At 43.8% G+C, this 15,932-nt stretch overlaps 1 protein-coding gene across 3 annotated transcripts in view; it reads right to left on the reverse strand.

The window, feature by feature from the left end:
* Nucleotides 1-11,562: 11,562 nt before the first annotated feature.
* CENPO (centromere protein O) overlaps nt 11,563-15,932 on the reverse strand; it is a 91,942-nt gene continuing 87,572 nt past the window's right edge. For all 3 annotated transcript variants that reach the window (XM_069233759.1, XM_069233757.1, XM_069233758.1), the window contains one exon: nt 11,563-12,049. In XM_069233759.1, coding sequence (XP_069089860.1) covers nt 11,943-12,049 — 107 coding nt within the window. In that variant the 3' untranslated portion in view covers nt 11,563-11,942. The remainder of the gene's footprint in view (nt 12,050-15,932) is intronic.

A 15,932-nucleotide genomic window follows, 5' to 3' on the forward strand; every position in this document is an offset into this window, starting at 1 on the left:
TGGAAATGTGTCAATGAGATCTAATGATGTTGACAATTGTCCGCAAATTGAAAAATGAATGTACATGTGATTGTCCAATGGTTGACTCAATCCTAGTTGGCAGGCCTCCTTACCTGTGGTGGACTGACTAAACTTATGTACAGCTGTCCAAAGCTTCGTGGTTGTCCTTGATGTTTGAAAGTATGTGTTGCATGTCCATCCCCCCCTGAGGCACAGGGTTAGGCGTAGAAAATATGTGTAGCTAGGTGTGATGGTCACAGTGTAGATGACAGACCTGTAATTCAAGCATTCATGTGTTCCAAACTACAATGCCCCCTTATGATTACCAACTGCATACCGTCCTGGCAGTTCCATATACAAATCACAGGTCTTGTGTGCCTTGATTGTGATCCAGAAGATAGTGATTAGTCGGCCTGGCACATGTTGAGTACTTGCAGCATTTGTTATGTGACTAATAGCAGTACAAATATGCACAGATCATTTAATTAAGTACACACATTGTTGTGTATTGCTGTGCTGTTAGATAGTTGATGGATAGGCTCCGGTGGCATGTCATTCCTCAGGGACATTCTATCATCTGTACTTTGATTTGAACTGCATGTGCTATTTTTCATGACGTGTTAGAATATCATCTGTACATGTATCACACAATGTTACTAATGTTTCCAACAGGAATGCCCAGCAGATACGGGAATTTCAGAGGCGGGCAGTGGGGTACCCCCACATACTCGATGTGGAGGCTGGGTTCTGTAATATGGTAAGGAAATATCGTCATGAGAGAGCCACAGGGGCATGGAGGATATTTAGCCGGGGGAGTGTAGGGGGGCAGCCTTGCCCACAACTGCCACCACCACCACAGCAGCCCCAGGGATGACAGCAACTCCAGCAGGTCCCTCGACCTGTCAGCCCAAGGCCCACAAGCAGCACCTTCTGCACCTCCCCCTCCAACCAGGGCACCAGCACCAGCTTCAACAAGTGCTACCCAGACGATCCCAGGTGCAGTATTGGACATGACCGAGTTCAGGACACTACAATGTGACATGCAACGTGTGTTGCGCTGGATGGACAGGCTGCAGCAGGAGGTGGCCCGCAATAGCAGGAGACTGCAGGGGATTAAGAAAATCCTGAGGAGGGCCAATTTGTGACTTGTTGATCCTCACCCATAATTCCGTCCCCTCCCTCCTCTTTCCTCGTTCTTTTCCTTTAGTGGGTTTAGGGGGCTTAGTGTTAGGTTAGAGTAAGCTGTTAGTTTAGTTAGGATAAGTGTGGTGGGGGTGTTTTATTATTACATGTTTGTTTGTGGGTGGGGGATGATGTTGGGGTTTATGTGTATAAAAGAAATACACAAAAATATATATTTGTTTAGGATAAGTTAGTATGTGTTTAGGTTAGTATATGTTGTCCTACACGTGTCCCGTCATAAAACGGGGGCGGGGGTTGATGTTTAGAGTGTTTAGTTACATGTGGTATGTAAGTTTAGCTTAGGGTAGTTAGGGCCAGTTGTGGGTAATGTATAGTTAGGATAGGTTAGGTTAGGTTGGCTTAGATGTTTCCCATAGTTTAAGTTTCCTTTCATGCTGATATAAATAAAGTTTTATGTACTCCTTTACAGTATGTGTCATATGCTTGGGGATCAGGGCCTTTGCATGAGTGTACAGTGTCAATTTTGTATTTGCATTTGTGTTCCATCCTGCATCCAAATCCCATTCTTGACATGGTTATTCCCACTTCCAAATGAACTGTCACATTGGCAGCTACAACAAAGACACTTCTCTATGCATCTGCCATCCATTGCACCCACCACTCAAGGTAACTATGGTTCCCAATGTGTTGGTGTGATTTTAAATCTGTCATCATTTAGTCCTGTGTTGGAATCTTGGGCACTGTGGGACGTCTGCCTGCAGACTGATGTTCATGTGAACCCTGATAAGCTGAGTGATGTCATAATCTTACGAAGTTCAGTATACATAAATCACACCTATGATTTCTTACATTGTACTCCCAAGTAACATAATTGTCCATACACTCGTACACATCCATTCCTGCTGTATGGTGTGGGTGTGTGATTAAAGTTCAGAGTCAGATGTCACATACATAATGATTGTCTTGAAGGGAATGTGGGCCACATTGAGTTTCATCTTGTACATACTTTGGACCTGACATATTCAGTTCTACACAGCACTATACTGTTTGTGATCTTTTAACTTCAGAAATAAGCCTAAGGAAGCACAGATGATGATAACATCCAGACTCTTGTGCATAGTTATCAGCCCACATTCTTTCTACACTGTTGTATTGACATTCTGTGGCCATTGACATGTTACATGCATCACACTTCTCCTACACAGTTGATGTGTCACATTACACAGAGACAAAGTGGTTGTGTAAGTGCTATTTATTTTAAAGTGCTGTAGTGGAATATTTACATAGTCCAGGATTGTAAGTCCATTAGTGTGACGCCTTCTATTGTGACGCAACACAAGTGCAATGGTGAGGGACATGTCATTGGACATGCTGAGGTGAAGTGTCATTCAGTGCAGAGGAACATGAATTGCCAATGAGGTAGTGACAGACAATTGCAGTGCATAGTGGTAAGGTAAACAGTGTGCTGGAGAACAGTGCATGTTACCAACTGTAGCAAGACCGGCATGTTAACAAGCACATGACATAGGAAATCAGTGCCCAGGTGGCATGGACTGGTGCTACCGGGTACTCCTACGGGTGAAGGTGATCTGTTCCACGTCTTCATCTTCTGATGTGTGTGTCGTCTCCTCTGCCCTTGGTGGTGGTGGGTTTGAAGGGGCAACACACACACACACTTAAGTGTTTGAAGAAGTGGACTCAGAATTCCCTGTAGCTGCCAAAAGTGGGGCTATTAAGGGCATTACTGCAGCAAGGAGGAGCTGCTGGTTCTTGAGTATTGCAGCTACATCGCTGTGGTATGCAGCCAGGTCGGCCCTGAGGGGGTCATGATTGCAGTCATGCACGCATTGAAGTGTTTGAAATGCCAGGTGTTGTGGCAACTCCCTAACTGCTGTGGTGAAATCCCTCACACACTGTTGTAGTAGTATTTGCAGTAGGGATTGTTGCACTTGCATGGCTGCTGACTGTTCTGCAGATGACATCATGCACATGCGCATCCCCTCAAGGCTGGCTGCCATATTTTGCATCCTCACACGCACGTCTCACGCTGTACTTCCACTACTGTCCTCTCAAAGGTGGTACCAGTGTCATCAGAGACCTCAGCTGTGTTGGAGCTGGCAGGTCGTACTATTGGGGTGGTGGGTGGGGCCTCTGTGATGGCTGCCACATCTGTGCTCCTCCTTGCGACTAAAGGTGGGGTCTGGAGGGTTCCAAGGACATCTTAGAGGGTTTGCTGGCTAATGTTTGTCAGCACGTCATCCATGTCATCAGGGAAGTCCAGGACAGGCACATCCACAGGAGAGCCATCGTCCTCTGCAATGAGATATTGTACAATTAGTGTGTCTGTGTTGTGGCAGGTGAAATATGACGTCACTGACTTCCTATTAGTGGGACATTGTAATCTTGGTTCTTGTTCATTGTTCCTGTCATTAATATTAGCATTCTCACAGACCTATGCCCCACCTGCATGTCACATGTAGTGTGGGCAGTTTGGGGAATTGTCCGCGTCACATCCTCAAGGTGTAGGTTCGGGCCAAATTGTATGTTGCCACCTTCTTGCCCTACTCAACCCTCCCTCTTCTTCCATTAGCATGGTGAGGCCTTGCAATGGCTGTGGGTATTCTGATGCCACTTGCACCACACTTAACAATATGGGACTGACCTGGTCTCTGATATTTCACATACAGCTATACGTTGCTGAGACCAAGCACATACTATGCATAGCATTGGCATGGCACAATACAGGTGTCAGCATTGGTAGTGTGTCATGTTGATGTCTGCCAATGTGGGCTACATTGCATTGCACTGATGGGCCTGGCAGTGTTCCATTTCCTCTTATGACTGTGCAGGTGTGTTTCACTAGCTAGACACATATGTCCTCCCCCTCAATGCTGTTGTCGTAGCAGTAGGACAGTTGAGATGTTGCAAGGTGGCATTGCAGCTTTGGAACACAGGCAAGGGGTGGACCCTGGAATGGGCAGCATGGGTACGACATTACTGCTGTGTACTTCGTAATGTAAGTAACAATACATGATGTTTATTGCACCTATAGATATGAGCATTTGACAGGATTTACACTTTGTTAGGAATTACAGGGGATTGATAACGTTGTCATCCTGAACCCTCTATTTTGGGTGTGTTTGCTCCATGGGCACCTAACTGCCATTTGCTACTTGACCAGCACACACAGCACAGGCGGTAGTGGCAACTGTTGTCAATGGTACAAGCCACTTGCGGATATGGCCTGAGACTGTGAATTGAGCCCTAGTTCATGTTGTGACAATACCAGCAGTCCTGTGACAGCAGGCCAGTTTTACTTTCTACTCTACCCTCCTGGACCGGCTTTGCCTTTCCAACAGCCTTGGCATGGCAGAGTACCCCCAAGGAAAGGTTGTTGGTGTAGTGTTGTGCTGTGCCCCTGGTTTCCCCTGCACAGCTCATGCACCCGTCCCGTGCCCCTTTGCCATTTCCACTGCCTGATTTCCATGGTTGAAATGCATTGTGTAGTAGGTATGTACTTCCCCCTGCTTGCAGTTAACATTTAGGCATTTTTTCCCCCATGTAACTTACCCTGCATCTGTGTTGTTTCTTGGTAGTCTGCCCTGTCCTGTCCTTGAATTCCTGTGACGATCTCCTCTGGGATGACGAATGCCACCATCTCCTCCATCTGGTCCAAGGCCTCCTGCGGTGATGGACTCTCACCTCCAGTATGCAGTGCTGCCTTCCTGTTCCTTGCCATTTTTTCCTTGGTCCTGCGCTTGCAATCATGCCAGTGTTTCTTGCACTCCGTTACTGTTCTATGGACCTCTGCCACACGGTTGATCTTGTTGACATTTTGTTGCCAAATTGCCTCTCTCCTCCCAGTTGACAATTTTGAGGTGACAAAGTTGATGCTGATGTTCTGTCACCTCTCTGACCAGTATTTCCTGCTCCTCTGCACTGAAACAACACTTCCTTTTCTTCTTCTCTTCCTCCTTCTCCTGGGTCTCGCCTGTGTCATCCTGGCTGGTTCCTGGTTGATTGGGGTCTCCCTGGGGTCTCTCCTGGCTTCTGGGATCCATTTTGGGTCTCCTTAGCACTGTTTGCTGCGTTTGCGCCGCTTTTTGACGCTATTGCAAGGAAAAATGGCATGTATCCGGTTTGTGACGTCGTAAACCGGATTAGAGTCATTTTCTCCGTGTTAACATCGTTTTTCTTTACGACATGGCGCGATGGTTAGAGTAAAAAAAATGACTCTAACACGTGCTTTGCGCCACGGTGCGCCAAAGTATAAATTTGACGCCTGGGTGGTGCAAAAAAAATGGCGTTTGCGGGCATTAAAGTTTTTGACGCAAAACTGCGTTAGCGCAGTTTTGTGTCAAAAAGTATAAATATGGCCCTCAATTCTATAAATACCTGCAGCTGAGTCATTCATGCTCTCTCTACACACTTAGCACATCAAGGCCCTATTCCTAAGTACAGCCCACTGGAGGCCAAGGGCCTTATGGGAGCCCTTGGAAAAGGGGGTGGGGGGAGTATCAAGGTGTACAAAATGTTGATTAACCATGCACCAGGGGACTTGACCCATGAGAGGGCTAGATGGGAACAATGGGTGAGGCCCCTTGAGGAGGACTGGCGAGATACCCTAATGGCGCCAAGGAGGACTGGCGAGATACCATAATGGCGCCAAGGGAGGTCACCATGCCGCCTAGATTAAGAATGAAACAGCTATATTTCTTGCATGGGGCCTATCTCTCGCCTGAGAGATTACACAGAGCCAGGGTTCGTACTGATTCTAACTGTGCAAGATATCTAACGACAGCTGCAGACTTCTACCATGTGGTATGGACATGTCCACGTATTGTCTGCTACTGGACCAAGACTGTATGAGAGCTTAAAAATACAGTGGGATGGGTGTTTGTGTTGTCTCCAACGTTGATTCTCCTGAGGGTGTGGGAAGGGGTGGACGAAACAAGATCAGAACGCGCGCTCGTGGGGACTGCCTTGATGGTGGCAAAAAGGGACATAGCAGCCAAATGGAACTCTCCTAATCCACCATCCATCACAATGGAGGCGTGGGGTGGACTGGTGCGCCCAACAGGAGAGACCAGTCTATGAAGCTCGAGGGTGCCCTAGTAAACATGCTAAGATATGGGGGAAATGGCTGGGACAGCTTCCATGATCAAATGTGGGGACTAAGAGAGGCTATGGAAATGTGTACTAACGCATGTAGCCTTCACATGATTAACAATGTCAATGCTTCTAACCAGGGTGTGGATTCCAATGAAAGGACTAGTACGGGGATTGTTATATTTGTTTCTTCTGTATATGTTGATACAAAACTCCAAATAAATAAAAGTTGTTTAAAAATAAAATAAAAAAAAACGGGATTACCATCAAAACAGAACATGAGGTTACGATCGATGTTCATTCCAAAGCTTCAAGGCAACCTAAGAATGCACTAAGAACTGTTTGTTGTCACATTATGAATAAAGGCAGGTTGGTGAGGGAATGGGCATTAAAGGAGAGGGAGGGACGGTATGTCCCCTACTTTGTCTGCTATACATTCCTAAATTACAGTTCCATTATGTAAGGATATGCCTATAGAGCAAGCACAAGTAAGGACTGAGATGTGGGGAAGCATGAATTCATATCCTTGTTAATTGGCATTTACCGAGGGCAGGGGCAGCACAGCTCAATGTCTTAAGTCTAAACAGCAAGTAAAGATTCAAACTATGGGGATGAAGACTGGCTTGGGAGTATAAGGTCAAAGTCATTCTTTATACACCTTGATCCGCTCACCTAATTCAAGTCAAAGACAGTGAAGCAGATTTACTAACATTTGGTGCAACACAGTCAGCAACCAAAGTTTCTGCGCTTTGCTGCCTTGCATCAAAGGGAAAGAGACCTCCATGGTGCTGTTTTGCTGTCGTCCTGCATTGGCAAACTTTTGGCTGCCTTGCACCAGAGCACACACCCTTGCATCACAGTGCAAAGGTGTGTCCATTCAACATGGGTGTGGAATTTAATAAAATATCTGCTTGTCAAAGGGACAGGTTGATTCATAAATCTACTTGTCCTGTAACAAAATACACGTGTCCCTTTGGTGCCATGTAGTGTGGCGACAAATTATGGCAGCAATCTTAGTATATAGGGACTCTGAAAATAGCCTCTTTGGTTATGCCAGAGCTCATACTATAGTAGGGTTTGAATATTAACAAATCCCTTATTTTGCCACCTTTCCACAAATGTACATATTGAGGCTGTAGATAGCAGTAAGCAATAGTTCGAGGTTTGGAATGCCCTTTTGAGTCTGTGCAAACCTACAAACTTGCATGCCTTAGGGGTTTTACCAGCTCTTCTCTAATTGTTTTCCATACTTAGAAAGCTTAGAAATTGATTCTTGACATTTAGGGGAAAAAGTAATTGGAAGGAAAGTGAACTTGTAAATGCTCAACAGATTTTCACATGAGCAAATCTAGACATACATATTTGCTTGAACTAATATGTAGTTCACAAATATTTTCTAGGAGTACCATTTCCTGGCCTACGTCTGTAAATTCTTGGTAATTAATGGCTTGTAAACCTGCACTAATGCAAGGACTTATACCATAGGTGCACTTTTGTGACTTCCTTTAAGAATTGGGCAGTTAATTAGGTCTGGTGTTAACCAAGACCTTTTTTTAATTACAATGCTGTCTATTGGCTGGCTTCACTATGAGTGACAGCTTTGTGGTCTTTCACAAGGAGCATATAGGCACACAAAGTAGTTTTGTTTAATGCCAGGAACTACTGTGGCAATGGATGCTTTTTTAGACCCAAACATATTTTTGTTTTTGCCAATGTTTGTTCTAATAGTGAAGGCCTGGCAGCTCCCACAACAATACGGTTTTACAAAATCCATGTCAAAACAAGATCCACATTGACAAAACCAAAAGGCTGACGACCAGTGTCGAATCTACTGACTTTGACAATGCTTGCTTATTCTCATGTTTCCCATATTCTTGTTGAAAATGGTCACACTGATTTTTCCATTAGATATATATATATATATATATTTTTTTTTTTACAAACACTAGCATTTTACTAAATGATTCTTCAAAGAAAAGGTACATAAAATTTCACAGTAGCTTAGCAAACTTTTTTCCTCATTGCATTTTTTTTAATCATTCTGATTTTGAAATCACAGAATACTCAATATTGCTTTCAAGCTTCTTCAAATATTTGCATCTAAACAGAGAGCATTCTAAGAGCATTATGCGTAGCCTCATATTGTTCAACTTTGCAAACGTGTGTCCACATTTTTATACTGAAAATATCAGTAGTGTTCTCTAATCTTAAATGTCCTCAGTGTGCGGTCACCCTAATAATAAAGGCTTTGCATTAATAAACCATATATACAAGTTCGACCAGCATTAACGTATGGCACAAATGTTATCTTTTCTATAGACAATGCCCTTCTCTGATCCATAATGTAGTAGGTAAACTGGTAGCTAAAGGGTTTGGGCTGCAGAGGGTTGGGCCTACTTGTCCCAAGGACAAATAAATATGAAAATGTATTGTCCCTGACCCCAAACAATATGTCCTGGGTGTCGGGCTATAGGAATTCCACACCCCTGAGAGATCTGTAGGGATGGGCATTTTTATTATTATTCCACAGCTGAGTGTCTATGGATGTAAAGAAGCTGTCAGATTGTATAGTTATTTGGGACCTGCACTGAATGGCATATATTAAAGTCCTCCAAAATTGTCCAGCAATGTGTGACAGATTATTTAGTTATTCTATGCCTGTTCATTTGGTGTAGTTTGTTTTTGGCTGTACAGTGCTGGTCATGAAAACCCTCATAGCAGATTAGTATTATGTGAATATAAAAGATTTAAGTTGCACTTTGATGCTGACCACTGCGTATTCTGGTTTTAGTATTAGTGTGGGCCATAACAGTTGTAAATATGGAAGGACATAACAATATGTTGTCAAGGTGACCCATGGGTCAGCCTTTCTTTGCTTACCTGCACATTGGAAGCAGTTTGCTGGTTAAGTTGTTTGCAAATCGGGGGATTGTAAAATGAGGATTGGGCTTGAGGGTGAGACTGTTTTCTGGACTTGGTTGCCTGTCTGCAGTTAGTGCATTAATCTAGGAAATAGCCAGGTTTTCAACTGCGTTTCAAAGTGCATGTTCCTGGATGCGAAGTGTTGCCCTAAAATACCAAACATACTACAGAAGGTTTCCACTATTGTACCTAAGCGATTCTTTCAACGTTTACTCTCTAATAAGACTGAGGAAGGGCAATCCCATAGGATGAGTTAATGGTACTGCTTGTGCCTTATGAAGCAATAGTCCACACTCTGCCTTAGATATACTATCATTCAGTGATCATCGGGCTCCATGCACTGAGACTCAGACAATATAAACAACACTAACAACATGGTGACAGCTGAAGAAATAATTGGAGGAATCTCTACTATTCTCCCACTTTTGAAATTTCAGGGATTCAAAGTAATTTGTGAAAGTAAGCTCATTAAGGATGTTGGGACACTATGAATCAAACATCTGGACAATTTATAAGACAATAAGGAGTTTCTAACTTTAGATCTTTTACAGATGATAGGAACATTGTCCCAATGAACTGTTTTATTACTGCTACCTATACAACTCTATATAAAATAAATTCAATAACTTTAGAAAGGCTCCCTACGGATTTAGATTGGTATTTCATATTATGCTCTCTGACCAATCGAGATTCGTGGGGGCAGATTTATCACGGCTTTGCACTGGTGCAAAGTCACACAAAGTGGCACCAACTGGCAGAAAATCTGGATAAAGTTTTTACTTTCAAGTGCAAAACCTTTTTTGTTCTGTGGAATTGCCATAAAAGTAAAGCATTGCTGTGTGTTACTTTGGGTAAAGAGGGGAGGCGGCGGTCCAATGGTTGGTACATGCATGTTCCCATGCTCCCTCCCGTGGCTTTTGATGCAAAGCCCCAGCTACTAAAACTCGTAGACTGGGCTTTCTGGCAAAAATACATATCCTTAAGGCAGGTACTAACAAGGATAAAGGTTTTCATTTCTCCTAACTATTCACAAATTGTATCTGTACTGCACTTCAAGTCACAGACTCAATGTGTGAAAAGTTTTAAAGTTAGTCTAAGTGCAGACATTTTGTATTTTTGTATGGTATAAAGATATGGCTCTGCAATGTTCTTTTCCCCGGTGCATCCACAGCGCAGCAACTTTTTTCTTTCGGTAAACGTGCCCCCTGTTTTCCAATATAAACACACCTTATTATGACAGGAACTGCTATACACAAAGTTTGATGTTCTAGACATGCCTGGCAATGGGAAATGGGTTTTTTACTATCAGACTGACAATGGATCAGGGCATGCTCACAGACCAAGAGGGTGTCTTTAGATTCTAAACATAATTAGCTCCATTTTAAAGGGTTACACCAAGCTTAAATCACCCTTGTGTGTCTGCATTGGAATGACCCAGTGCTGAATTTGTGAAAGAAAGAGAGCCCGAAGCTCTGCTCCTAAACTAGCCTCTGGTGAAATTAAATGTCAGTGTGCCAAAAACTAGCCTCTGTAGTCCTTAATCCAGTACTAGCCACTCCTTGTACCTTTTTATCGATCTTACAGGTGCTTGACTTCTCTCTTTGTGACAGTTTTTCAGTCTTTCTCTTCCTCCATTTTCCGAGCTGTGATTTTTCACTTTCTTGCACTCGGTAGATAGCTGATGCGCAAAATAAGTGACAGTCCCCAAAAAATAAGTGCTGGTGGCCCCCCTACCGACTCACATTAAGCACTAGAATGACCCTTGCATACCTGATACATGCACTATATGTGGTGTAGAAAGGCCGGCTTCTTCCGCCTGTCGTGGCTATGTCCAACAATCAATGGGGTATGGCAGGATATCAGAAAAGGATTATCTGAAACGATAGGTGAGCCCTTGGGTGTGGCTTCTGGAATGTGACTGCCGGGGCTATCAAAAGATGGCTGTTACAGCATCACATGGGAACTAAGAAACAGAGCTCTGGGGTGGCTTCAGGGCCCGACCACGAAATACTAAGAATGGCTTAAAGATCTGGTATATTTGAATGAGATGGATGACACCTATTATACACTGATAGTACAGGCAGCCAGCTAAAGACACACAGGCGGATACTGACATCCTTCCAAACGGTGGTGACACAAATCTGAAACAGGCCTTACCTCCCTGGCACATAGCAGATTCTGATGACCTGAGAGCATCGTTATTCTGACCTTGAGTACTGGTGTGATGTGGTACAGTGCCATGTATGCTGCAGAGAGTACCTGAAAGAGTCTCCACGGGCAACTATTAAACCTGGATAACTTGAGTGACATGTGCAGGACAAGCTCCAGGCACTTTCCTCCAGTACTAAATGCCATTCATGAGATAAAAAGCCTTCATGCTCATGTTCATTTAAGTGACATACATTTTATTATTTGTACTAAAGAAAAGACAAAATGAGATAATTGCGTATAAAACAAGGACTATAACCCGGACTAGTGTTAGCACTGTTCTGAAGAAACTGATATAGAGCTCATCTAGCTCTTAAAGGATGATATGTTCGATGCAGGCGGCAAACACTAGTGCACTGTCAAGCTGCCCCAAGTTACTTCAACACTGGGGGTATGAACGTGGCTCTCTCTAAACACAAATACACACACACATTTACTGTCCCGCCTGCGCTCTACACTTCCTAGGAAGAGCCAAGGGCAATGCTTGCTAAACTCTCTACATTTAGCTCAACTGTCTCCCTGATGAGGATTCATGTTTGGATGAGGAGGCTTGCGTCTCATCAAAAGTGCTCGTCACAGAAAGACTCCAACACCTCATGAACTCCCTTCTCTCGGAACAAAGCAGTGTGTGTGGATAACATCTGTTTAACTTGCACAGGTAGGTCATCTGGAGAAAACAGAGAAACATTGTTAGGATCAATATACAGCTGTTTCACTAGAGGCAAACTCTTGTGGTTTAGGAAAAAAAGAAAACATCTGGAGTATCAGCAAGCATAAAAATTCACTACAACAGTGTATATGTAGGGTAGTTTAACAGACAGCAACAAATAAGCAACAAGTACCCAAACAAAACATGGCACAAAAGGAGCAATGACATGAAATGACATGAAATGAGTGAAATACCATTTAACAGGTGCTCTGTTCTCCAAAGGTGTCCTGGCGCCAGCGGACTCACAATCTATCCTTCCAGCTAGCTTACAGCTGAATCATCACCCTAAGGAGGTAGGGCTTCAACTGTCTGAAAAGGAATAAGGTTGACATTCCTATGCAGAGCAAAGGGGGATTCCACAGTATTGCCCTTAACTGTCAGAAGCATAGTTATTCCATTAGACCCGCTATAAGTTTCAAACCTGCAGATATGCACTCGAGGACCCAAGTGTCCAGCTTGATAAGTGATTTAATGCAGATGTAAGTAAGCTTTTAAACTAAAAAGAAAAAAAGGTCTGTGTGTACACACCTCAGTGGTTCACATCTGGATGAAACCATTTTCCATGCAAGTATTGAGTCTTGTGAAGGTGCTATCTGTCCAACCAATGGTTGCATTAACTGTTCAAGGTCTAACACCTACGTGCAGATCAAAGATCTGTCCGATTGCTCCTAAAGGATGCAGAGTACAGTCAGCAGCAAACCGAGTAAAGAATGCTTCGATCTCAAAATAAGTTCAGCAGTGTTGCATATAATTTAGAATGTGCTAAAGCAGGACCGCAAAGAGAGAAAAGAAGCAGAGTCTGAAAGTACCATAAAAACAGACACCCTATGGATTGTTGGATTTCCACTGCTAGAGGACACAGAGGACCTATAAGAAGCATAGAACTTTGTGGATTCGACTGTATATTGGAAACCTGGACCCATATTTATACTCTGTTTGCACCAGATTTGCGTCATTTTTTTTACGCTAATCCGGTGCAAACTTAACTCCATATTTATATTTTGGCCCTAGCACCAAAATATTGGAGTTAAAGTAATTTTTTGCCTGCGGAAAACTACCTTACATCAATGAAATGCAAGGTAGGCGTGCCTGGGCAAAAAATGACTCTAAGGCCCTAGCGCCTTATTTATCCTCCAATGCAAAAATCATGCACAGGAAGAGGAGGAGGGCCTTAAATAATGTCGCTAAGACTGCTTAGCACCATTATTTAACGCCTGGGTATGGGCAGGCATTAGGGGACCTGTGGGCCTTTTTCCATGGTAAGGGACCATGGAAACCGCCCACAGGTGCCCTTCCCTGCCCCCAGGGACACCATCACCCACCTGCACCCATACCTGGAGGACACCTAAGGATGGGGGGGACCCATCCCAGATAAGTTCAGGTAAGTACTTTTATTTTATTTTTTTACAAAATGCCAACTTGCCCCCCCCCCTATATAGCACTGTGCCCAATGTCCATGCCCAGGGGACTTTGGTCCCCTGGGCATGGCCATTGGGCTGGGGGGCAAGACTTCTGTCTTTACTTAAACAGGAGTCATGTCCATGGGTGTTGTGCGAGGAAAAAGTGACGCTAATCAGGTTAGAGTATTTTTTTTTTTACTCTAACCTGACTAGCGCCATTCTTTCACGCACAACCTCCAGTTTCCCCTACGCCTCCCCCAGCCGGTTAGCATCAATAATTCTGACGCTAACTGGGCCTTACCGCCTGCTAGCATCATAGCCTAAATATGACACCCGGCTGGCATCCAGGAACGGTGCTCGCTGGCGGTATACTTTTTGACGCAAACCTGCGCTAGCACAGGTTTGCGTCAAAGTATAAATCAGTACGTTGATTCTTAAAATGGTGATAATAAGGATGAACATCTCATGCAGAGAAATAGACGCTTATATTTGGTACCGATTTAGGTCCTACAAGTTATATAAAAGGTGTTGATACGTTGTGAATATGCTCAGCAAGTTAAGGCTTGCGCCTAAAATCTGCAGTAATCTGGAGTTCTCCAGGTTCAATACTGGCAAGGTAGGCTCAGCTTTCCATTACTTTAGAGTTTGTCTTGTCAACCAGTGTGGCTCTACTGAATCCACCTTCATCCCCTGAAACCTGCACTCGAAGCATAGGTAAGCTAGACTTTGACTGGAGTTAATGCTCTGTGGAGGGCATCCCTGGTTTTAACGATCTCAGTTTTCATCTCAGGCAGGTCCTATATCATTGCTCTTTTAAGAAAATAGGACATTGCGCCCCTTTAAGACAAGCAATGACAATCTTAAATCTAGAGACAATAGATGGTCACTTCCCACAGCAGACCTGTTGTCTGCTACTTCCTGCATTGGTGTGGGACTGGTGCTGCAACCGAGGCCAAGCTGCATAAGAGAAGCACATACTTGCATTCATCCTTGTCAGAGTTGGAATTACTCTGTAATGTCTGTGTGATTGCAGAAGCTGTTGTGCTGCCGTTTTTATGTGAGTAATTGCAAAACTTGTGTTACTATCTGTGTGTACTCTTTGTGCGCTGTACGGGTATTCCATTAATGTTATGCGATGGTGAGGAAACCGGTCTTGGGTATTATTTATATATTAGGTAACAGTGCGGTAACTGAAATTACGTTTAGTTACGTGTATGCTCTGAAACACTGAAGTAATTGAAAGCTATGTATTGCATTGTCCCCAGCCAGTAGCATGCACAAGAACACACCACACATGCAGCTCTTACTGAAGGTCTTTACTCTTCAGTGTACAAAATGTAACTAACTCTAATATCTCAATAACCGTTAGGACCACACGCTGACAGGTCCCAGATTGATTACGTAATTTCCTTCATAAACCTGTCCCTAGTCGAGGAGTCCTAACAAGGACAGTTCAAAGACACTACATTTTCCACTTTGTGTAATAAAAAGACACTAACAAAAGATATGAACTAATAGCAGCATCCTATTTCTTCAATCAGCTGTCTAGGTGCTCTTAGAGTTCTGCCAGACCGCATGGTACGAGGTAGTCGAGCTGTACCAGGGGTGGACTCCAGAGGTACAGGATCTAATGTTTGATCAGAGTCTTGAGGTGGGGCATTTTCCTCTCAATCAGCAGGAACTGATGATCGACGAGACAGATGTCTGAAGTGGGAGGAGTCCCTAGTGATGGATTAGCCGGGGTGATGCACCATTATATGTCCCCTTCGTGACACAACTTTTAAAGATTCAACATCAAATGGAGGATCAATCTTTCACTTTTGCTTGACGAGAACCAAATCTCCTTCATCTAACACTTCTCAGATCCGATGGTGTCGATCCGCATACGTCTTCATCTGATGCTTCCGAACAGCGTCAGTAGCACGAATCACATCATCATGTAAGGTTCACTCAGGGTTCCACTGTGGTAATTTGGTTCTCATGGCTTTTCCGAACATCAGAGTGACGGGACTTTCACCTGCAGTGAAATGAGGGGTTGGCCAAAAAACAAAAAGGGCTTGGCACAATGATTGACTCAGATCAAGTTCCACTATCGATGCACGTTTAATCATCCATTTCAGGATCCCCATAAATCATTCCATGTTTGATGTTACGACAGGCTAGAAACTCCTTGCTGTCAAACAGTAGATTATTGTCAGATTTGCGAATGTCCAGTATGCCCTAGACTGCAAAGACGTTATCTAGGCGCTCAATGACTGCCATGGGTTGTGAATGACATATCTTCTACCAGAAGAAACCAGGAATGTTTGTCAATGATCACCATAAGGTGATGGCCATTGGTCAGAGACCCAAAGAAGTCAACAGCAATTCTTTCCCATGCGCGCCCTCAATGCCCTGTATGGTGGCCACAATGCCATGATGGCCTATAGGCAAGTTCAATC

Source organism: Pleurodeles waltl, chromosome 5 (assembly GCF_031143425.1).
Source record: "Pleurodeles waltl isolate 20211129_DDA chromosome 5, aPleWal1.hap1.20221129, whole genome shotgun sequence".
Taxonomy (NCBI): domain Eukaryota; kingdom Metazoa; phylum Chordata; class Amphibia; order Caudata; family Salamandridae; genus Pleurodeles; species Pleurodeles waltl.